Genomic DNA, 26252 nt, shown 5'->3' with positions numbered 1-26252 from the left:
ATGGCGCTTCCCGTACAACAGACTGAAGAGCAGAGACTCTACCAGCAAACGTTGCTTCAAGATGGTCTCAAGGATATGCTGGACAACAACAAGTTCATAGACTGCATCTTGAGGATAAAGGGAAAGGAATTTCCATGCCACCGGCTGGTCCTGGCAGCTTGCAGCCCTTACTTCCGAGCCATGTTCCTTTCAGACTTAGAAGAGAGTAGGAAAAAGGAAATTGACCTTGAAGACGTAGATCCCGATGTGATGGGGAAGATTCTTCATTACATCTACACTTCTGAGATCGAGATTACGGAGAAGAATGTTCAGGATATCTTCTCTGTGGCCAATATGTTCCAGATCCCTTCCATATTCACAGTGTGCGTCTCTTTCCTCCAGAAGAAGCTGTGTCTTAGTAACTGCCTGGCAATCTTCCGGTTGGGTCTCATGTTGGATTGTCCTCGCCTGGCCGTCTCCGCTAGGGATTTCCTATGCGATCGTTTCAATCTGATCACCAGAGACGAGGAGTTCCACCAACTCTCCCCTGATGAACTCATTGCCATTATATCCAGCGACAACTTGAACGTTGAGAAGGAAGAGGACGTCTTTAAAGTTGTCATGGACTGGGCGGCCAAGGAGAAAGAAACCCGCGTCAAGACTCTGCCGGTTGTCTTTGAAAGTATTCGCTTCCGTCTTATACCTGAGGACTACATCAAGGACAAAGTAGAGAAGCACGAGTTGGTTAAATCTAGTCCTGAAATATTGAAGAAGCTACAAATGGTCAAGGAGGCCCATGTGGGCAAACTACCAGTGGTCAAAAGGAAAACCACCAAAAAATCAGAACAAGACAAAGATGGAGAGAAGGTAGTCAATGGAAATGTTGAGGAAGAAGAAGATGAAGATGCCCTGCCCGGAATTCTGAACGATACATTGAGATTTGGAATGTTCTTGAAGGACCTGATCATTATGATAAGTGACACCGGGGCAGTTGCTTACGATCCAAGTGCCAACGAGTGCTTCTTTGCTTCTCTTTCAGCTCAGATCCCCAAAAATCACATCAGTTTGGTTACAAAGGAGAACCAGATCTTTGTGGCCGGTGGACTTTATTACAATGAGGAGAGCAAAGAGGATCCCCTGAGCTCATACTTCTTACAGGTAACCGCACTAATACATCTCACTATGTTCTGGAGAAGAATATGGCTGTAGAGATGGCGTAAGGCCATTAAGTTGTCTTAGATATAAAGATTATTCCCACCAAGAAGTAGAGATTAAAAAGATAATTTCCACAGGTATTAAGAGGAGCTAGAATAATAATGTGGGGAATATTCTCTAGAAACATAGAAGAATATATGGGTATATACTGTATATAATTATATATGTACAGCTGGTATAAGTTATATATCTCCTGTATATAGTGATATGGACCATGCTGGTATAACCTGGTATATACTGTATATTATATATATGTACAGCTGGTATAAGTTATATATCTCCTGTATATAGTGATATGGACCATGCTGGTATAACCTGGTATATACTGTATATAATATATATGCACAGCTGGTATAAGTACTATATCTCCTGTATATAGTGATATGGACCATGCTGGTATAACCTGGGTATATACTGTATATAATATATATGCACAGCTGGTATACGTACTATATCTCCTGTATATAGTGATATGGACCATGCTGGTATAACCTGGGTATATACTGTATATAATATATATATATATATATATATATATATATATATATATATATATATATGTACAGCTGGAATAAGTTATATATCTCTTGTATATAGTGATATGGTCCATGCTGGTATAACCTGGGTATATACTGTATATAATTATATATGTACAGCTGGTATAAGTTATACATCTCCTGTATATAGTGATATGGACCATGCTGGTATAACCTGGTATATACTGTATATAATGTATATGTACAGCTGGTATAAGTTATATATCTCCTGTATATAGTGATATGGACCATGCTGGTATAACCTGGTATATACTGTATATAATTATATATGTACAGCTGGTATAAGTTATATATCTCCTAGTGATATGGACCATGCTGGTATAACCTGGTATATACTGTATATAATATATATGTACAGCTGGTATAAGTTATATATCTCCTGTATATAGTGATATGGACCATGCTGGTATAACCTGGTATATACTGTATATAATATATATGTACAGCTGGTATAAGTTATATATCTCCTGTATATAGTGATATGGACCATGCTGGTATAACCTGGTATATACTGTATATAATTATATATGTACAGCTGGTATAAGTTATACATCTCCTGTATATAGTGATATGGACCATGCTGGTATAACCTGGGTATATACTGTATATAATATATATGTACAGCTGGTATAAGTTATATATCTCCTGTATATAGTGATATGGACCATACTGGTATAACCTGGGTATATACTGTATATAATTATATATGTACAGCTGGTACAAGTTATATATCTCCTGTATATAGTGATATGGACCATTCTGGTATAACCTGGGTATATACTGTATATAATTATATATGTACAGCTGGTATAAGTTATATACTGTGTATAGTGATATGTATCTCCTGTATATAGTGATATGGACCATGCTGGTATATACTGTATATAATTATATATGTACAGCTGGTATAAGTTATATATCTCCTGTATATAGTGATATGGACCATGCTGGTATAACCTGGTATATACTGTATATAATTATATATGTACAGCTGGTATAAGTTATATATCTCCTCTATATAGTGATATGGACCATGTTGGTATAACCTGGGTATATACTGTATATAATTATATATGTACAGCTGGTATAAGTTATATATCTCCTGTATATAGTGATATGGACCCTGCTGGTATAACCTGGTATATACTGTATATAATATATATGTACAGCTGGTATAAGTTATATATCTCCTGTATATAGTGATATGGACCATGCTGGTATAACCTGGGTATATACTGTATATAATTATATATGTACAGCTGGTATAAGTTATATACTGTGTATAGTGATATGTATCTCCTGTATATAGTGATATGGGCCATGCTGGTATATCCTGGGTATATACTGTATATAATATATATGTACAGCTGGTATAAGTTATATATCTCCTGTATATAGTGATATGGACCATGCTGGTATAACCTGGTATATACTGTATATAATTATATATGTACAGCTGGTATAAGTTATATATCTCCTGTATATAGTGATATGGACCATGCTGGTATAACCTGGTATATACTGTATATAATATATATGCACAGCTGGTATAAGTTATATATCTCCTGTATATAGTGATATGGACCATGCTGGTATAACCTGGTATATACTGTATATAATATATATGCACAGCTGGTATAAGTTATATATCTCCTGTATATAGTGATATGGACCATGCTGGTATTTACTGTATATAATTATATATGTACAGCTGGTATAAGTTATATATCTCCTGTATATAGTGATATGGACCATGTTGGTATAACCTGGGTATATACTGTATATAATTATATATGTACAGCTGGTATAAGTTATATATCTCCTGTATATAGTGATATGGACCATGCTGGTATAACCTGGTATATACTGTATATAATATATATGTACAGCTGGTATAAGTTATATATCTCCTGTATATAGTGATATGGACCATGCTGGTATAACCTGGGTATATACTGTATATAATTATATATGTACAGCTGGTATAAGTTATATACTGTGTATAGTGATATGTATCTCCTGTATATAGTGATATGGGCCATGCTGGTATATCCTGGGTATATACTGTATATAATATATATGTACAGCTGGTATAAGTTATATATCTCCTGTATATAGTGATATGGACCATGCTGGTATAACCTGGTATATACTGTATATAATTATATATGTACAGCTGGTATAAGTTATATATCTCCTGTATATAGTGATATGGACCATGCTGGTATAACCTGGTATATACTGTATATAATATATATGCACAGCTGGTATAAGTTATATATCTCCTGTATATAGTGATATGGACCATGCTGGTATATACTGTATATAATTATATATGTACAGCTGGTATAAGTTATATATCTCCTCTATATAGTGATATGGACCATGTTGGTATAACCTGGGTATATACTGTATATAATTATATATGTACAGCTGGTATAAGTTATATATCTCCTGTATATAGTGATATGGACCCTGCTGGTATAACCTGGTATATACTGTATATAATATATATGTACAGCTGGTATAAGTTATATATCTCCTGTATATAGTGATATGGACCATGCTGGTATAACCTGGGTATATACTGTATATAATTATATATGTACAGCTGGTATAAGTTATATACTGTGTATAGTGATATGTATCTCCTGTATATAGTGATATGGGCCATGCTGGTATATCCTGGGTATATACTGTATATAATATATATGTACAGCTGGTATAAGTTATATATCTCCTGTATATAGTGATATGGACCATGCTGGTATAACCTGGTATATACTGTATATAATTATATATGTACAGCTGGTATAAGTTATATATCTCCTGTATATAGTGATATGGACCATGCTGGTATAACCTGGTATATACTGTATATAATATATATGCACAGCTGGTATAAGTTATATATCTCCTGTATATAGTGATATGGACCATGCTGGTATAACCTGGTATATACTGTATATAATATATATGCACAGCTGGTATAAGTTATATATCTCCTGTATATAGTGATATGGACCATGCTGGTATATACTGTATATAATTATATATGTACAGCTGGTATAAGTTATATATCTCCTGTATATAGTGATATGGACCATGTTGGTATAACCTGGGTATATACTGTATATAATTATATATGTACAGCTGGTATAAGTTATATATCTCCTGTATATAGTGATATGGACCATGCTGGTATAACCTGGTATATACTGTATATAATATATATGTACAGCTGGTATAAGTTATATATCTCCTGTATATAGTGATATGGACCATGCTGGTATAACCTGGGTATATACTGTATATAATTATATATGTACAGCTGGTATAAGTTATATACTGTGTATAGTGATATGTATCTCCTGTATATAGTGATATGGGCCATGCTGGTATATCCTGGGTATATACTGTATATAATATATATGTACAGCTGGTATAAGTTATATATCTCCTGTATATAGTGATATGGACCATGCTGGTATAACCTGGTATATACTGTATATAATTATATATGTACAGCTGGTATAAGTTATATATCTCCTGTATATAGTGATATGGACCATGCTGGTATAACCTGGTATATACTGTATATAATATATATGCACAGCTGGTATAAGTTATATATCTCCTGTATATAGTGATATGGACCATGCTGGTATAACCTGGTATATACTGTATATAATATATATGCACAGCTGGTATAAGTTATATATCTCCTGTATATAGTGATATGGACCATGCTGGTATAACCTGGGTATATACTGTATATAATGTATCTGTACAGCTGGTATACATTATATATACTGTATATAGTCATATGTATTTCAGATATTGCATTGTTCCTCCTGGAGATTGGACTGGGGGTTGCGTTTCGGATGTTTAGGGCTTTAATTCCAGCTCTTGTATTATAGGTGACTGGTTGCTATTAGTAAATGCTTAGTCAGCAGATATTTGGGACTGGCAGCAGGATGTTGGCTCACTGCCCTGATCCTGGATGCCGCCCCTCGTTGCTTTTAAAGGACCCATTCATGTTTTCTGCAGGGAGAGTGAAGGCACGGGTGACCAAGACATAGTGCAACCTCATGAGATGTAGGCCAGAGATGGGGACCTCACATAACACAGGAAGCTGCTACATCACTGCTCTACAAGATGAAAGGGTTAACTACGAGGCAGATCTGTGCCAGTGCAATAATCAGGATATCTGCAAATCTACTGGAGATACTAAAGGAGAAACCCCGACTAATACCTGCACCACCCCAGAGTCACCAGGAGAAGGCAGCCTGCTAAAACATGGCAGGAACCAAACCAAATCACTTAAAGGGGTACTCCATCCGGTTCAGGAGGCTTGGAGCAGCGGCCACTGTCGCCATGTCTCGGCTATGCCCCCTCATGACGTCATCACGCGCCCTCCCATAAACATCAATGGAGGGGGGGTGCCCGTGACATTGCGACATTGTGACAAGCGGATGGTCAGAATGCTGGGGCATGGGAGTACCCCTTTAAATCAATGTGACGAACACATGCATAGTCCCATGGTGGACGTCGGTTCAAAAAGTAGTGCTGAATATAGCGGTGGTGCTAGGAAAATGTAGACATAGAAAAGTAACCATAAAAAAGGAGAGAAGTCCTGCAACTCACCGCTGTGAAATGGATCAGTGTAGTAGGACCGCCATGGATCACCGGGATGGTGCGGGAAGTTCAGAGGCTACAAACCTGTAGGTTTCGTGCAGATGCACTTCTTCCGGCCTGGATAGTCCGGAGGGTGGATAAGCAGCCCCAAACAAGTTCAAGCTAGTTCAAGATATTCAAGCTGTCCTGTAGGCTCAGGGAGCATCAGTGTCAGCGCGAACTATCCAAAGACATTTATATGAAATGAAACGCTATGGAGGAGACCCAGGAGGACCCCACTATGGAGGAGACCCAGGAGGACCCCACTATGGAGGAGACCCAGGAGGACCCCACTATGGAGGAGACCCAGGAGGACCCCACTATGGAGGAGACCCAGGAAGACCCCACTATGGAGGAGACCCAGGAGGACCCCGCTATGGAGGAGACCCAGGAGGACCCCACTATGGAGGAGACCCAGGAGGACCCCACTATGGAGGAGACCCAGGAGGACCCCACTATGGAGGAGACCCAGGAGGACCCCACTATGGAGGAGACCCAGGAGGACCCCACTATGGAGGAGACCCAGGAGGACCCCACTATGGAGGAGACCCAGGAGGACCCCACTATGGAGGAGACCCAGGAGGACCCCGCTATGGAGGAGACCCAGGAGGACCCCACTATGGAGGAGACCCAGGAGGACCCCACTATGGAGGAGACCCAGGAGGACCCCACTATGGAGGAGACCCAGGAGGACCCCACTATGGAGGAGACCCAGGAGGACCCCACTATGGAGGAGACCCAGGAGGACCCCACTATGGAGGAGACCCAGGAGGACCCCACTATGGAGGAGACCCAGGAGGACCCCACTATGGAGGAGACCCAGGAGGACCCCACTATGGAGGAGACCCAGGAGGACCCCGCTATGGAGGAGACCCAGGAGGAACCCACTATGGAGGAGACCCAGGAGGACCCCACTGCTGACACAGAGACATAAAAAACCAAGACTACATTTTGTCAAAATGAACTTGAGTAACCAAAACCCTTCTGGGAAAACGTCTTGTGGACAGATGAGACCAAGATAGAGATTTTTGGTAAAGCAAATCATTCTACTGTTTACCGAAAACGGAATGAGGGCTACAAAGAAAAAAGCACAGTACCTACAGTGATATATGGGGGAGGTCAGTGATGTTTTGGGTTGTTTTGCTGCCTCTGGCACTGGGGGCCTTGAATGTGTACAAGACATCATGAAATCTGAGGATTACCAATGGATTTTGGGTCGCACTGTACAGCCCAGTGTCAGAAAGCTGGGTTTGTGTCCGAGATCTTGGGTCTTCCAGCAGGACAATGACCCCAAACATACGTCAAAAAGCCCCCAGAAATGGATGACAACAAAGCGCTGGAGAGTTCTGAAGTGTCAGCAATGAGTCCAGATCTAATCCCATTGATCACCTGTGGAGAGATCTTATAATTACTGTTGGGAAAAGGCGCCGTCCAATAAGAGACCTGGAGCAGTTTGTAAAGGAAGAGTGGTCCAACATTCCGGCTGAGAGGTGTAAGAAGCTTATTGATGGTTATAGGAAGAGACACAATAAAATATACATATGTGGTATCACCACGTGTGTAAATGTCCGAACTATAAAAATATTATGTTAATTAAACCGCATGGTCAATGGCGTACATGTAAAAAAAAAAAAATTCCAAAGTACAAAATTGTGTATTTTTGGTCATTTTGTATACCTTTAAGAAACTAAAAGCAATCAAAAAGTCCCATAAAAAAAGGCACTGATAAAAACTACAGATCACGGCGCAAAAAATGAGCCCTCATACATCTTCCGTATACGGAAAAATAAAAAAGTTATATTCAGAAGTTATTGGTGCATGTAGTTATAACTTTTTTAAGTCATAAAATAAAACCTACATAAATTGGGTATCCTTGTAATCGTATGGATGTAAAGAATAAATATAAAATGTCATTTTTACGGAAAAGTGCACTGCGTAGAAACGGAAGCCCTAAAAATTATTATTTTTTTTTATTTTGTCCCACAAATATTTTTCTTTGGGATTTGCCATAGAGTTTGTGGTTATATTCTTGTATATAGGAGCAGTATTATAGTAGTTATATTCTTGTATATAGGAGCAGTATTATAGTAGTTATATTCTTGTATATAGGAGCAGTATTATAGTAGTTATCTTCTTGTATATAGGAGCAGTATTATAGTAGTTATATTCTTGTATATAGGAGCAGTATTATAGTAGTTATATTCTTGTATATAGGAGCAGTATTATAGTAGTTATCTTCTTGTATATAGGAGCAGTATTATAGTAGTTATATTCTTGTATATAGGAGGCAGTATTATAGTAGATATATTCTTGTATATAGGAGCAGTATTACAGTAGTTATATTCTTGTATATAGGAGGCAGTATTATAGTAGTTATATTCTTGTATATAGGAGGCAGTATTATAGTAGTTATATTCTTGTATATAGGGGCAGTGTTATAGTAGTTATATTCTTGTATATAGGAGCAGTATTATAGTAGTTATATTCTTGTATATAGGAGGCAGTATTATAGTAGTTATATTCTTGTATATAGGGGCAGTGTTATAGTAGTTATATTCTAGTATATAGGAGCAGTATTATAGTAGTTATATTCTTGTATATAGGAGCAGTATTATAGTAGTTATATTCTTGTATATAGGGGGCAGTATTATAGTAGTTATATTCTTGTATATAGGAGGCAGTATTATAGTAGTTATATTCTTGTATATAGGAGCAGTATTATAGTAATTATATTCTTGTATATAGGAGCAGTATTGTAGTAGTTATATTCTTGTATATAGGAGCAGTATTATAGTAGTTATATTCTTGTATATAGGAGCAGTATTATAGTAGTTATATTCTTGTATATATGAGGCAGTATTATAGTAGTTATATTCTTGTATATAGGAGCAGAATTATAGTAATTATATTCTTGTATATAGGAGCAGTATTATAGTAGTTATATTCTTGTATATAGGAGCAGTGTTATAGTAGTTATATTCTTGTATATAGGAGCAGTATTATAGTAGTTATATTCTTGTATATAGGAGCAGTATTATAGTAGTTATATTCTTGCATATAGGAGGCAGTATTATAGTAGTTATATTCTTGTATATAGGAGCAGTAATATAGTAGTTATATTCTTGTATATAGGAGCAGTATTATAGTAGTTATATTCTTGTATATAGGAGGCAGTATTATAGTAGTTATATTCTTGTATATAGGGGCAGTATTATAGTAGTTATATTATTGTATATAGGAGGCAGTATTATAGTAATTATATTCTTGTATATAGGAGCAATATTATAGTAGTTATATTCTTGTATATAGGAGCAGTATTATAGTAGTTATATTCCTATATATAGGAGCAGTATTATATTAGTTACATCCTTGTATATAGGGGGCAGTATTATAGTAGTTATATTCTTGTATATAGGAGCAGTATTATAGTAGTTATATTCTTGTATATAGGGGCAGTATTATAGTAGTTATATTCTTGTATATAGGAGCAGTATTATAGTAGTTATATTCTTGTATATAGGAGACAGTATTATAGTGGTTATATTCTTGTATATAGGAGCAGTATTATAGTAGTTATGTTATTGTATATAGGAGCAGTATTATAGTAGTTATATTCTTGTATATAGGAGCAGTATTATAGTAGTTATATTCTTGTATATAGGAGCAGTATTATAGTAGTTATATTCTTGTATATAGGAGCAGTATTATAGTAGTTATATTCTTGTATATAGGAGCAGTATTATAGTAGTTATATTCTTGTATATAGGAGCAGTATTATAGTAGTTATATTCCTGTATATAGGAGGCAGTATTATAGTAGTTATATTCTTGTATATAGGAGCAGTATTATAGTAGTTATATTCTTGTATATAGGAGCAGTATTATAGTAGTTATATTCCTGTATATAGGAGCAGTATTATAGTAGTTATATTCCTGTATATAGGAGAAGTATTATAGTAGTTATTTTTTATTCTTGAACATAGTAATAAAAGTTTTGCTGTACATGTTATTGGGTTTTATAACTTTATGTTTTGTCTCGGTCCTGTAGTTTGATCACATGGAGTCGGATTGGCTAGGAATGCCGCCAGTCCCATCAGCTCGGTGTCTCTTTGGCCTTGGAGAGTCTGAAAATTCCATCTACCTGATTGGAGGGAAAGAGCTGAAGGAAGGAGAACAGTCACTGGATTCGGTTTTGTGTTATGACCGACCGTAAGTTATCTCACCTTATACCAGGAGAAATATGCAGCACTCAGGCATACACTGTGAGACATAAAGACTACATTGTCCATAGTTGGGGCTGCTCACTGGGGACTTTGACAAAGCGACATCTACTGGTGAAAATTAAGAACTGCATGCCAGTTGAAACTTACAGTATACATTCTCCTGACTGCTCCTTACTGTCTTTTGCTTTTCTTATTGCCAGGTCATTTAAATGGGGGGAGTCTGACCCATTACCCTACCAAGTGTACGGCCACGCTGTGGTTTCACATGAAAACCTGGTTTATGTCATTGGAGGGAAAGGCGCCGACAAGTGAGTATGATATAATAAATAAATATAAATATATACATATATATGTTATGTGGGGCTGTATAAGTTCTATTTTAAAGAGGTACTCTGGTAAAAATAAAATTTCAGATCAACTGGTGCCAGAAAGTATACAGATTTGTAATTTACTTCTATATAAAAATCTTAATCCTTCCAGTACTTATCAGCTGCTGTATGCTCCACAGGAAGTTGTGTAGTTCTTTCCAGTCTGACCACAGTGCTCTTTACTGCCACCTCTGTCCGTGTCAGGAACTGTCCAGAGTTGGAGAGGTTTGCTATGGGGATTTCCTCCTACTCTGGACAGTTCCTGACATGGACAGAGGTGTACATGGACAGAGCATAGACTGGAAAAGACCACAAAACTTCCTGTGGAGCATACAGCAGCTAAGTACTGGAAGGATTAAGATATTTTGTAATAGAAGTAATTTACAAATCTGTTTAACTTTCTGCCACCAGCTGATTGAATACAATTCTTTTTTCTCCCCTTTAAGCATCTTAAAGGGGTATTCCAGGGAAAAAAACTTTATTGTTTTTTAAATCAACTGACTCCAGAAAGTTAAACAGATTTGTAAATTACTTCTATTAAAAAATCTTAATCTTTCCAATAATTATCAGCTGCTGAAGTTGAGTTGTTCTTATCTGTCTGGCAACAGTGCTCTCTGCTGACATCTCTGCTTGTCTCGGGAACTGCACAGAGTAGAAGAGGTTTGCTATGGGGATTTGCTTCTAAACTGGGCAGTTCCAGAGACAGGTGTCATCAGAGAGCACATAGACAGAAAAGAACAACTCAACTTCAGCAGCTCATTAGTACTGAAAGGATTAAGATTTTTTTAATAGAAGTGATTTACAAATCTGTTTAACTTTCTGGAGCCAGTTGGTATATATATATAAAAACATTTTTTCCTGGATATCCCCTTTAAGAGAGCAGTACAGGCCTAGCTGTTAGGCTATGTTCACACACCCGAATGTCGGCATGGAGAATCACCGTGTGGACATCCGGACACTGTGGGACGCCGGAATAATCTGCCTGCTCTAGGACCGCACGGAAATGCACCGTCTCATAGATGGCTATGCATTCTGTGCAGTCTCCGTACAAAAGAATGAACGTGTTCATTCTTTGTGTGGAGACGGAAAATGGAATTTCTGCGCAGGAAACATCTGGCACGGAAATTCCACCATGTGCACAGTGCAGCAGAATCCCATTGAATTCAATGGGACTCTGCTGCAGAGGAATCTCTGTGCCGGATTCCAATACGGAATCAGACATGGAAATTCCGACGTGTGAACATGGCCTCAGGCCATGTTCACATGTCAGAAATTTCCATGCCAGTTCCTCGTCCACATTCATTTGGGTGGTTTCTGGCTTGTGCGGATTCCATGTGAAATCTACACGCGGAAATTCTGAAGTGTGAATGGTAGTGCGGGATCCTATTGAAGTCTATTGGACTTTAATTTGAAGCGGAATCTGCATGCGTATTCCGTGTGTTCATAGCCTTAGGGTCTATACACACTGCAGAATTTCTGCTTGCGGAATTCCGCCTTAAATTAAAGCCCATAGACTTCTATGGGATTCTGCACTCCCATTCACACTTCTGAATTTCCGCTTGCGGAAATTCAGAAGTGTGAATGGGAGTGCGGAATCCCATAGAAGTCTATGGGCTTGAATTTGAGGCGGAATTCCGTATGCGGAAATTCCGCCATGTGAATAGACCCTTACTGTATTGTTCCTAGTGCAGGCAATAATAGTATTCTCTCTTTGGTGTACATGGAATCTGTATGTCATTTTTGTTTTTTGTTTTGGATGCTTAAAGGGGTACTCCAGAGGAAAACTTTTTTTTTTTTTTAAATCAACTGGTGCCAGAAAGTTAAACAGATTTGTAAATTACTTATATTAAAAAATCTTTACCCTTCCAGTACTTATTAGCAGCTGTATGCTACAGAGGAAGTTCTATTCTTTTTTGAGTTTCTTTTTTCTCTTGTCCACAGTGCTCTCTGCTGACACCCCTTGTCCGTGTCAGGAACTGTCCAGAGCAGCATAGGTTTGCTATGGGGATTTTCGCCTGCTCTGGACAGTTCCTGATACGGGCATCAGGTGTCAGCAGAGAGCACTGTGGACAAGACAAAAAAAGAAATTCAAAAAGAAAAGAATTTCCTCTGTAGGAAATATAACTGCTAATAAGTACTGGAAGGATAAAGATTTTTTAATAGAAGTAATTTACAAATCTGTTTAACTTTCTGGCACCAGTTGATTTAAAAAAAAAATAATAATAATGTTTTCCACCGGAGTACCCCTTTAACCTCCACCTTGACCTCCTTAACCGCCCGACTTATTTTTGGGGGATTTTTACACAGTTTTTATTTCTTTCTGTAGAAAATGCCTGAACCGTTTGTGCGTTTACAACCCCAAGAAGTTTGAGTGGAAGGATTTGGCCCCTATGAAGACGGCCCGCTCACTTTTTGGGGCCACACTCCACAATGGGAAAATCTATATTGCAGCCGGAGTGACGGACACCGGCCTGACCAGCACCATGGAGGTCTATGACACCAAGACTAACAAGTGAGTAACATACAGACCCAGCAGTCGGCCATGACACCTTCACCAACAGAACATAGGGGGAGATTTATCAAAACCTGTCCAGAGGAAAAGTTGCTGAGTTGCCCATAGCAACCAATCAGATCACTTCTTTGATTTTTGAAAGGGCCTCTGAAAATGAAAGCAGCGATCTGATTGGTTGCTATGGGCAACTGGGCAACTTTTCCTCTGGACGGGTTTTCATAAATCTCTCTACCGAAAAAATTAAAATCTAGGGGACTAAATGGGTAACAAATATAATACCTAGTGACATAGAGCAGTGATGGGAATAATGCCAACATTAATGGGGGTATAGAGCAAGGAAGACATTAATATTTGTATACTGGTGGTCTAGGGGAGTTAGAAGTCAGTGTCAGACTCCCTAGTGGTCTATGGCCCTATGGTAGTAATGTCAGTTAGGCATCTCTGGTGGTCTAGGGCAGTAAAGGGTCAATAGTAGCATTCTTGGTAGTTTAGGGTTGTAAAGAGTCAATAGTAGCATCCCTGGTGGTCTGGGACAGTAAGAAGTTAACATTAGCATCCCTGGTAGTCTGAGGTAGTAAAGAGTTAAAAGCAGCTTCCATGTGATCTATGGAAGAAAATAGCCAATAACTGCATTCCTGGTGGTATAGGGCAGTAAGGAGTTAATAGAAGAATCACTGAGGTCTAGGGCGGTAAGGAGTCAATAGCAGAATCCCAGGTGGTCCAGGGTAGAAAGGAGTTGTGGTGGCCCAGTACGGGATGGTGTGGCCCAGTACTTCTCCTGCCCTGTCAGGCAGAGTCTCTCCATGTCCCCAGGGCCACCTTTATGTGTTATCCCCTATGTACTGTTTCTTTAATAGCGGTTACCATGTGATTGTTACTCAGGAGGCACTAGTGACCAGGTGACCCCCCAAGTGACCTATGGGCTCCTAGCACAGCCCCCCTATATAACCAGGGGAGGGGCTGCAATCTCTCTCTTCGCTCATTGCAATTCCTGGTGAGGTCCAGTGCAGTCGTCTCAGTATCTGTGTCCGGAGCATTGGAGGCCTCAAGCCTAAAGTCAGCGTAAAGTCATCTTCATGCCAATTGTCAAGTCAGTAAAGTCAAGTCTTCTATATAGTCACCGTGCCCTGCACTAAAGTGTCTCTACATACTGCAAGTCCCAGCAAGCCTGTGAGGTCCCCCTGTGTCACTGGTCATCTCCTTGTCTATCCTCAGTAAAGCTGCCGTTGTCCGTATTTTGGCATCGGTGTCTTCATTGCCCCGTGCCTAGCCCAGGACCAGCGGTATTACCTTTGGGTGGTTAAGGCTAAACCACACCCTGGCGTCACAACAAGAAGGGGTTAATAACATCTGCCCCTAGGGTAATAAACAGCTGCCATGCATTGCACCCTGCTGACACCACAGAGTCAATAGCAAAAACAATAGGTGGTAAAGACCTCCCCAGATGAAACCTGACTTGTTATTGGCCTAGACTGCCAGGGATGCTTCTATTGACCATTGTGATGCTGCTATTGACTCCTTACCAGGGGCTGACTGACCGGCTGGTCCATTCGGACGTTGTCCAAAGGCCCAGCCTGGAAAAGGGCCCGCCGTCCACCACCTCTCATATAAAATCTTTACAAAAATGTTTTTATTTTTTTTTTTAAATAGCCAGGCCCGGCACGGGGAAAGGGCCCACCACGGCTTCTAGGTCTGTGCGGCTCTGACGTCAGAGCCAGAGCTGTTACCGTTATTCTGCTCCCAGACAGCCACTGTAGCGGTGGCCCTTTAAGAGTACTGCAGTGGCTGCCTGGGAGAGGAGCTACGTCTAAGCGCGGCAGCGCCGGAGTTCACTACTGCCGCCGAAGACCTGTGCACCCGGCGCACTTGTCCTCAGTGTACGGAGCCCGGCTTGTCTTCAGTGTACAGAGCCCCGCTTGTCCTCAGTGTACAGAGCCCCGCTTGTCCTCAGTGTACAGAGCCCCGCTTGTCCTCAGTGTACAGAGCCCTGCTTGTCCTCAGTGTACGGAGCCCTGCTTGTCCTCAGTGTACAGAGCCCTGCTTGTCCTCAGTGTACAGAGCCCTGCTTGTCCTCAGTGTACGGAGCCCTGCTTGTCCTCAGTGTACAGAGCCCTGCTTGTCCTCAGTGTACAGAGCCCTGCTTGTCCTCAGTGTACAGAGCCCTACATGTCTTCAGTTTACAGAGCCCCGCTTGTCCTCAGTGTACAGAGCCCCGCTTGTCCTCAGTGTACAGAGCCCTGCTTGTCCTCGGTATACAGAACCCTGCTTGTCCTCAGTGTACAGAGCCCTGCTTGTCCTCGTTATACAGAACCCTGCTTGTGCTCAGTGTACAGAGCCCTACTTGTCCTCGGTATACAGAATCCTGCTGAAGAAGTGCCCTGATCTTTCTGCCGGCTTTCTCAGTCGGCATCTGCATGGCCTGGCCTGGTGGGTGGGTGGGTTTATGAATTGTATAGTTGCATGTATCTTCTACTTCCCTTTCACCGCTCCCTACATGATGGCACAGTCTGACTTATAAGCAGGGCTCAAGTTCTGCAGGAACGCATGGGAACTGAGTTCCTGCACTTTTTCTTGGTTGACCGTGGTTGACCACGTTTTTGCCTGTGGTCGGGAAACCGCATACGGCCGAAAAAGCAGCCGACCGGAGGCTGCGATTCACTCCGGTCGGCTCATAGACATACATTAACTACGGTTCCCGAATACAGCTGAGTGCGGGCGCCGCGATTAAGCCCCGCCCACCCCTCCTCACAGCCGTATAAGGGAACCGTAGTTCAAATCGTAGTGTGAACCCAGCCTTATATGTGAAATATAACTTATATCTCAGACTGTACCATCATGTAGGGGGCGGAGAAAGGCAGGTAGAAGATGGAGAAGGCTTCCCAGCAGCACAGAGTATTTCTGGCAGGAACTGTAATCAGACAGTCTGCCTCACTACAGTTCCCTCCAGACATACTCTGTGCTGCTGTGCTATTTCTGTAATAAATCTAAGAGGCCTCTCCCAAGCAGGGTGCAAAAAAATGGTGCCAAAACAGATTTGTAAATGACTTCTATTAAAAATTCTTAATCCTTCCAGTACTTCTTAGCGGCTGTGTACTACAGAGGAAATACTTTTCTTTTTGGATGTCTTTTCTGTCACGACCACAGTGCTCTCTTCTGACATCTCTGTCCGCTAATAAGTACTGGAAGGATTAATAATTTTTAATAGAAGTAATTTACAAATCTGTTTAAAGGGTTATTCCAGGCAAAAAAAATTTTTTATATATCAACTGGCTCTGGAAAGCTAAACAGATTTGTAAATTACTTCTATTAAAAAATCTTAATCCTTCCAATAGTTATTAGCTTCTGAAGTTTTCTGTCTAACTGCTCAATGATGATGTCACGTCCCGGGAGCTGTGCATGATGGGAAAATATCCCCATAGGAACTGCACAGCTCCCAGGACGTGAGTCATCAGAAAGCAGTTAGACAGAAAACAGCAACTCAACTTCAGAAGCTAATAACTATTGGAAGGATTAAGATTTTTTAATAGAAGTAATTTACAAATCTGCTTAACTTTCCGGAGCCAGTTGATATATGTAAAAAAGTTTTGGCCTGGAATACCCCTTTAACTTTCTGGCACCAGTTGATTTAAAAAAAAAAAAAAAGTTTGCCACCGGAGTACCCCTTTAAAGGTGAGTGGAGGCTGGAGCCAAGTTGGACTGGGTATCACAGACAGAAATCCCAAGTTGGCATAAAAAGGAGGAGGATAGTTCAGTGTTTTTAAGCGTTTTGTGTAGTTGAGGTGATTGGCATTGCCATCCCTCAAAGTACCCCATAGCCTCAAGCACACTGCACCCCCTATTCCTTTCTATGGCAAATATTCATATACATACTGGGTGGGAATAGGGGCGGGGCAGAGGTGTGGCCAGGGGTGGAGTCTTGCCGGGGGGCCTTGCTTTATTTGGTCCAGGGGGGCCCTGAGTGTTGTCAGTCCGCCCCTGCTTCTTACTGCCCTAGACCACCAGGGATTCTGACATGAAGGGTACGTTCAGACGAGCGGATTTTTAACGCGTATTTCGCTGCGGATCCGCCGCTGAAGGACCTCTGTATGCTGCCTTTACATGCGCCTGCTCGGAGCGGAGCCGCTACGAGCAGACACACTGTGATGTGCGAGTCGCCATGCGCAGTATACTTACACATCGCAGCAGCTCTCGGCCTAGCTCATAGAGCAGAGGGGAGCGGCCGTGATGTGTGCGAGTACATCGCGCATGCGCAGCGACTCGCGCATCGCTTCAGTGTGTCTGCACATAGCGGCGTATTACCGCTCCGAGCAGGCACATGTAAAGGCAGCATACAGAGGTCCTTCAGCAGCAGATCCGCAGCGTAAAATACGCTGTAAATCCACTCGTCTATTCACATGGCAGAATTTACGCTTGCGGAATTCCGCCTCAAATTAAAGCCCATAGACTTCTATGTGATTCCGCACTCCCATTCACACTTCTGATTCTCCACCAATGCTGACATATAGAAATAAAGAAATATGAAAAACAAGTCAGGACAGATTACTTCTAGACTGAAATACAGTCACTTCAGGTTACAGGCCCAAATCCTGAGGCTGCACTACTGAGGGCTTCTAATAACATCAGGGGAGATTTATCAGAACCTGTGTAAAGAAATAGCGGTGCAGTCGCCCATAGCAACAAATCAGATTGCTTCTTTATTTTTTTTAAAGAGGCCTGTGAAAAATAAAAGAAGCAATCTGATTGGTTGCTATGGGCAACTGCACCGCTCTTTCTTTACACAGGTTCTGATAAATCTGCCTCATCATGTCTTCTGCTTTCTGTCAGGATCACGGTTGTCATTGAGAACCTGTATGGATCCAAATCACCTTTAACCTTAAAGTGGTACTCCGCCCCCTGACACGGACACAGACACGTGCACCGGATGTCTGAGGTGCCGCAGATGAGATCGTGGGGACCCTCGCGATCAGACCCCCCTTTGGATAGGGGATAAGATGTCTAGGGGCGGAGTACCCCTTTAATGTTCACACATCCCTGACGCTATTCAAGGCAGAGACCATGTAGATATTAATGCAGATGGTGATTAGAATCCCCACCAGGGCTCAGTAGTGCAGCCTCAGGCATTTAGCCTGTACAATTCCTTATTGCTGCGTTCAGGCAGCCTGAACATGACAGCATTTTATTGGCCATAAATCCACAACTTGTTTGCCACTGAAAGAAAATACGTGAATCTCAATAATTTCTTATTTTGCAGATGGGAAGATTTTACAGAGTTCCCACAAGAACGCAGCTCGCTCAGCCTTGTCAGCATGGACGGAACATTGTACGCCATCGGGGGGTTCGCTACAGTGGAGAATGAAAATGAAGAACTGGTGCCGACAGAGCTGAACGATATATGGAGGTGAGAAAATAACCTAAATACAGCGGATATAACCTGTATATACTGTATATATAGTGATATGGACCATGCTGGTATCACATGGGTATATACTGTATATAATATATATGTACAGCTGGTATAAGTTATATATCTCCTGTATATAGTGATATGGACCATGCTGGTATAACCTGGGTATATACTGTATATAATGTATATGTACAGCTGGTATAAGTTATATATCTCCTGTATATAGTGATATTGACCATGCTGGTATAACCTGGTATATACTGTATATAATATATATGCACAGCTGGTATAAGTTATATATCTCCTGTATATAGTGATATTGACCATGCTGGTATAACCTGGGTATATACTGTATATAATATATATGTACAGCTGGTATAAGTTATATATCTCCTGTATATAGTGATATGGACCATGCTGGTATAACCTGGGTATATACTGTATATAATATATATGTACAGCTGGTATAAGTTATATATCTCCTGTATATAGTGATATGGACCATGCTGGTATAACCTGGTATATACTGTATATAATATATATGCACAGCTGGTATAAGTTATATATCTCCTGTATATAGTGATATTGACCATGCTGGTATAACCTGGGTATATACTGTATATAATATATATGTACAGCTGGTATAAGTTATATATCTCCTGTATATAGTGATATGGACCATGCTGGTATAACCTGGGTATATACTGTATATAATATATATGTACAGCTGGTATAAGTTATATATCTCCTGTATATAGTGATATGGACCATGCTGGTATAACCTGGGTATATACTGTATATAATATATATGTACAGCTGGTATAAGTTATATATCTCCTGTACATAGTGATATGGACCATGCTGGTATATCCTGGTATATACTGTATATAATATATATGTACAGCTGGTATAAGTTATATATCTCCTGTATATAGTGATATGAACCATGCTGGTATAACCTGGGTATATAATATATATGTACAGCTGGTATGAGTTATATATCTCCTGTACATAGTGATATGGACCATGCTGGTATAACCTGGTATATACTGTATATAATATATATGCACAGCTGGTATAAGTTATATATCTCCTGTATATAGTGATATGGACCATGCTGGTATAACCTGGGTATATACTGTATATAATATATATGTACAGCTGGTATAAGTTATATATCTCCTGTATATAGTGATATGGACCATGCTGGTATAACCTGGGTATATACTGTATATAATATATATGTACAGCTGGTATAAGTTATATATCTCCTGTATATAGTGATATGGACCATGCTGGTATAACCTGGGTATATACTGTATATAATATATATGTACAGCTGGTATAAGTTATATATCTCCTGTACATAGTGATATGGACCATGCTGGTATATCCTGGTATATACTGTATATAATATATATGTACAGCTGGTATAAGTTATATATCTCCTGTATATAGTGATATGAACCATGCTGGTATAACCTGGGTATATAATATATATGTACAGCTGGTATGAGTTATATATCTCCTGTACATAGTGATATGGACCATGCTGGTATAACCTGGTATATACTGTATATAATATATATGTACAGCTGGTATAAGTTATATATCTCCTGTATATAGTGATATGGACCATGCTGGTATAACCTGGGTATATACTGTATATAATATATATGTACAGCTGGTATAAGTCATATATCTCCTGTATATAGTGATATGGACCATGCTGGTATAACCTGGTATATACTGTATATAATATATATGTACAGCTGGTATAAGTTATATATCTCCTGTATATAGTGATATGGACCATACTGGTATAACCTGGTATATACTGTATATAATTATATATGTACAGCTGGTATAAGTTATATATCTCCTGTATATAGTGATATGGACCATGCTGGTATAACCTGGTATATACTGTATATAATATATATGTACAGCTGGTATAAGTTATATATCTCCTGTATATAGTGATATGGACCATACTGGTATAACCTGGTATATACTGTATATAATTATATATGTACAGCTGGTATAAGTTATATATCTCCTGTATATAGTGATATGGACCATGCTGGTATAACCTGGGTATATACTGTATATAATGTATATGTACAGCTGGTATAAGTTATATATCTCCTGTATATAGTGATATGGACCATGCTGGTATAACCTGGTATATACTGTATATTATATATATGTACAGCTGGTATAAGTTATATATCTCCTGTATATAGTGATATGGACCAAGCTGGTATAACCTGGTATATACTGTATATAATATATATGTACAGCTGGTATAAGTTATATATCTTCTGTATATAGTGATATGGACCATACTGGTATAACCTGGGTATATACTGTATATAATTATATATGTACAGCTGGTATAAGTTATATATCTCCTGTATATAGTGATATGGACCATGCTGGTATAACCTGGTATATACTGTATATAATATATATGCACAGCTGGTATAAGTTATATATCTCCTGTATATAGTGATATGGACCATGCTGGTATAACCTGGTATATACTGTATATAATTATATATGTACAGCTGGTATAAGTTATATATCTCCTGTATATAGTGATATGGACCATGCTGGTATAACCTGGTATATACTGTATATAATATATATGTACAGCTGGTATAAGTTATATATCTCCTGTATATAGTGATATGGACCATGCTGGTAAATACTGTATATAATTATATATGTACAGCTGGTATAAGTTATATATCTCCTGTATATAGTGATATGGACCATGCTGGTATAACCTGGTATATACTGTAGATAATTATATATACACAGCTGGTATAAGTTATATATCTCCTGTATATAGTGATATGGACCATGCTGGTATAACCTGGTATATACTGTATATAATTATATATGTACAGCTGGTATAAGTTATATATCTCCTGTGTATAGTGATATGGACCATGCTGGTATAACCTGGGTATATACTGTATATAATATATATGTACAGCTGGTATAAGTTATATATCTCCTGTATATAGTGATATGGACCATGCTGGTATAACCTGGTATATACTGTGTATAATTATATATGTACAGCTGGTATAAGTTATATATCTCCTCTATATAGTGATATGGACCATGCTGGTAAATACTGTATATAATTATATATGTACAGCTGGTATAAGTTATATATCTCCTGTATATAGTGATATGGACCATGCTGGTATAACCTGGTATATACTGTAGATAATTATATATACACAGCTGGTATAAGTTATATATCTCCTGTATATAGTGATATGGACCATGCTGGTATAACCTGGTATATACTGTAGATAATTATATATACACAGCTGGTATAAGTTATATATCTTCTGTATATAGTGATATGGACCATGCTGGTATAACCTGGTATATACTGTAGATAATTATATATACACAGCTGGTATAAGTTATATATCTCCTGTATATAGTGATATGGACCATGCTGGTATAACCTGGTATATACTGTATATAATTATATATACACAGCTGGTATAAGTTATATATCTCCTGTATATAGTGATATGGACCATGCTGGTATAACCTGGTATATACTGTAGATAATTATATATACACAGCTGGTATAAGTTATATATCTCCTGTATACAGTGATATGGACCATGCTGGTATAACCTGGGTATATACTGTATATAATTATATATGTACAGCTGGTATAAGTTATATATCTCCTGTATATAGTGATATGGGCCATGCTGGTATAACCTGGTATATACTGTATATAATTATATATACAGCTGGTATAAGTTATATATCTCCTGTATATAGTGATATGGGCCATGCTGGTATTACCTGGTATATACTGTGTATAATTATATATGTACAGCTGGTATAAGTTATATATCTCCTGTATATAGTGATATGGACCATGCTGGTATAACCTGGGTATATACTGTATATAATTATATATGTACAGCTGGTATAAGTTATATATCTCCTGTGTATAGTGATATGGACCATGCTGGTATAACCTGGTATATACTGTATATAATATATATGTACAGCTGGTATAAGTTATATATCTCCTGTATATAGTGATATGGACCATGCTGGTATAACCTGGGTATATCCTGTATATAATATATATGTACAGCCGGTATAAGTTATATATCTCCTGTATATAGTGATATGGACCATGCTGGTATAACTTGGGTATATACTGTATATAATATATATGCACAGCTGGTATAAGTTATATATCTCCTGTATGTAGTGATATGGACCATGCTGGTATATCCTGGGTATATACTGTATATAATATATATGTACAGCTGGTATAAGTTATATATCTCCTGTATATAGTGATATGGACCATGCTGGTATAACCTGGGTATATACTGTATATAATTATATATGTACAGCTGGTATAAGTTATATATCTTCTGTATATAGTGATATGGACCATGCTGGTATAACCTGGTATATACTGTATATAATATATATGTACAGCTGGTATAAGTTATATTTCTCCTGTATATAGTGATATGGACCATGCTGGTATAACCTGGTATATACTGTATATAATATATATGTACAGCTGGTATAAGTTATATATCTCCTGTATATAGTGATATGGACCATGCTGGTATAACCTGGTATATACTGTATATAATTATATATGTACAGCTGGTATAAGTTATATATCTCCTGTATATAGTGATATGGACCATGCTGGTATAACCTGGGTATATACTGTATATAATATATATGTACAGCTGGTATAAGTTATATATCTCCTGTATATAGTGATATGGACCATGCTGGTATAACCTGGTATATACTGTATATAATATATATGTACAGCTGGTATAAGTTATATATCTCCTGTATATAGTGATATGGACCATGCTGGTATAACCTGGTATATACTGTATATAATATATATGTACAGCTGGTATAAGTTATATATCTCCTGTATATAGTGATATGGACCATGCTGGTATAACCTGGTATATACTGTATATAATATATATGTACAGCTGGTATAAGTTATATATCTCCTGTATATAGTGATATGGACCATGCTGGTATAACCTGGGTATATTCTGATTTTTAGATACAATGAGGATGAGAAGAAGTGGGAAGGAATTCTCCGGGAGATTCGCTATGCCTCTGGAGCGACGTTCCTGGCCGCCCGCCTTAACATTCTCCGACTAACAAAGATGTGAATCCGCGACTAGGCCGTACGCTGCGATGTAACGTTATACATGAAGGGGCACGAAGAGACAAAGGAAGAAGGTTTAACCAATGGAGGAACGAAAGTGAAGAACAGGGACATTTAAAGTGACAGAAGGACTATATAAGAGCGGATACGGATCGGAATGTTCTAGATCAGTGTTTCCCAACCGGTGCGCCTCCAGCTGTTGCAAAACGTAATTTTGCAACAGCTGGAGGCACATTGGTTCTGAAACACTGTTCTAGCTTACCAAGATGGAACCCCAGGACAATAAGCAATCCCTTTTTTTTTTTTGCCGCTGTTTTTAACGTATATAACATTTCTACTAAATAATAATAATAAATTTGTGCAGTTTTTCTAATACCAGTTGTTTTTTTCAGAAAGGGGGAGGGGGGGGATGTGGAATTTTGATAGAAAAATTTCAGCTAAAAATAAAATTATAATGTGTTAAAAAAAAATAATTGTCCCGAGGAGGCATGTGTGTTTTTTTATTTTTACAGTTCATTTTCTTGGCTACAGGGGGCGATAAGGAGAACAGGAAAAAGGCATTACAGAGGAACAAACTGTTCTGAATGCTGGAGCCGGTGTCAGGAGCTTTTGACGTCATAGCCCCGCCCCCTCATGATGTCACACCCCGCCCCCTCAATGCAAGTCTATGGGAGGGGGCGTGACAGCCGTCACGCCCCCTCCCATAGACTTGCATTGAGGGGGCAGGGCGTGACATCATGAGGGGGCGGGGCTATGACGTCACAAGCTCCAGCGTTCAGAACGCTGAGCAGTGGAGTACCCCTTTAAAGGAAAACTGTCAGCAAGTTTACCCACACTAAACCCAATAATACATTGTCTTTAACGTTCTCACTTACTTAGTAAAGTTTTGTTTTGGCCGAGTTTGCGCCCTCTAAAGTGTCCGCCATCCATCCCGGTTTTGCGTGCGGCAGGTGCGTTGTCCCCCCCCCCCCCCCCCCCCGCCCCCGCCGGCAATCTTACTTTGTGTTTCGGAGGCAGGCACCCAAAGCCCGCCCACCTTGTTGCATATTAATTTTTTGATTAAAGGGGTACTCCGGTGGAAAACTCTTTTTTTTTTTTTTTTTTAAATCAACTGGTGCCAGAAAGTTAAACAGATTTGTAAATTACTTCTATTAAAAAAAATCTTAATCCTTCCAGTACTTATTAGCTGCTGAATACTACAGAGGAAATTCTTTTCTTTTTGGAGCACAGAGCTCTCTGCTGACCTCACAAGCACAGTGCTCTCTGCTGACATCTCTGTCCATTTTAGGAACTGTCCAGAGTAGGAGAAAATCCCCATAGAAAACATATGCTGCTCTGGACAGTTCCAAAAATGGACAGAGATGTCAGCAGAGAGCACTGTGCTCGTGAGGTCAGCAGAGAGCTCTGTGTTCCAAAAAGAAAATAAATTCCTCTGTAGTATTCAGCAGCAGCAGCTAATAAGTACAGGAAGGATTAAGATTTCTTAATAGAAGTAATTTACAAATCTGTTTAACTTTTGGCACCAGTTGATTTAAAAACAAAAAAACTGTTTTCCACCAGAGTACCCCTTTAATGACGTAGAGTTATCCGCCCCCCCCCCCAAGCGCTGCGCTCTGTCTTCTGAGCGCATGCGCTGGTTGTCTTTAAGTGAGAGCTGTGTGCGTCCTCAGAACTGCTCTGCGCCGTGAACCTGCGCATGCGCTCGAAAGACAGAGCACAGCGCTTGGGGGGTGGGGGAAAACTCCACGTCATTAGGACGCGGAGAAGCAAAAAATTAATATGCAACAAGGGGGGGTGGGCTTCAGGAACACAAAGTAAGATTGCTGGCAGGGGACCAGCCTGCTGCGCGCAAAACCGGGATGGGTGGCGGACACTTTAGAGGACGCAATGTATTGGGTTTAGTGTGGGTGAACATGCTGACAGTTTTCCTTTAAAGAAGCACTGGAATTATTTTATTTTTTTTGCTTATAAAGTGCAGTATAGACTATTATAAGACAAGAATGTAGAGGTTCTTGTGCATGCCTTGTGCTTACCTGTTTTAGCTGATGTGGCAGGTACGGGGTTTTCAGCCTTTCTGATTGTAATTTCATCACTGAA

The 26252-nt window shown here is 39.3% G+C and overlaps 1 protein-coding gene across 1 annotated transcript; it reads left to right on the top strand.

The window, feature by feature from the left end:
* KLHL40 (kelch like family member 40) lies at positions 1-24539 on the top strand. Its single transcript, XM_056518852.1, has 6 exons — positions 1-1137; positions 10476-10636; positions 10851-10958; positions 13345-13530; positions 18782-18928; positions 24048-24539. The coding sequence occupies exons 1-6, from the start codon at positions 1-3 to the stop codon at positions 24157-24159; spliced, it is 1851 nt and encodes a 616-aa protein (XP_056374827.1). The 3' UTR covers positions 24160-24539.
* Positions 24540-26252: the final 1713 nt, after the last annotated feature.

Source organism: Hyla sarda, chromosome 5 (assembly GCF_029499605.1).
Source record: "Hyla sarda isolate aHylSar1 chromosome 5, aHylSar1.hap1, whole genome shotgun sequence".
Classification (NCBI taxonomy): domain Eukaryota; kingdom Metazoa; phylum Chordata; class Amphibia; order Anura; family Hylidae; genus Hyla; species Hyla sarda.
This window is presented reverse-complemented; position numbering and strand designations above follow the sequence as displayed.

Coding starts and splice junctions, on each gene's coding strand:
- KLHL40 (XM_056518852.1), top strand. CDS start 1: ATGGCGCTTCCCGTACAACAGACTGAAGAGCAGAGACTCTACCAGCAA. Junction 1,138..10,475: donor TGAGCTCATACTTCTTACAG/GTAACCGCACTA, acceptor TCGGTCCTGTAG/TTTGATCACATGGAGTCGGA. Junction 10,637..10,850: donor GTTTTGTGTTATGACCGACC/GTAAGTTATCTC, acceptor TCTTATTGCCAG/GTCATTTAAATGGGGGGAGT.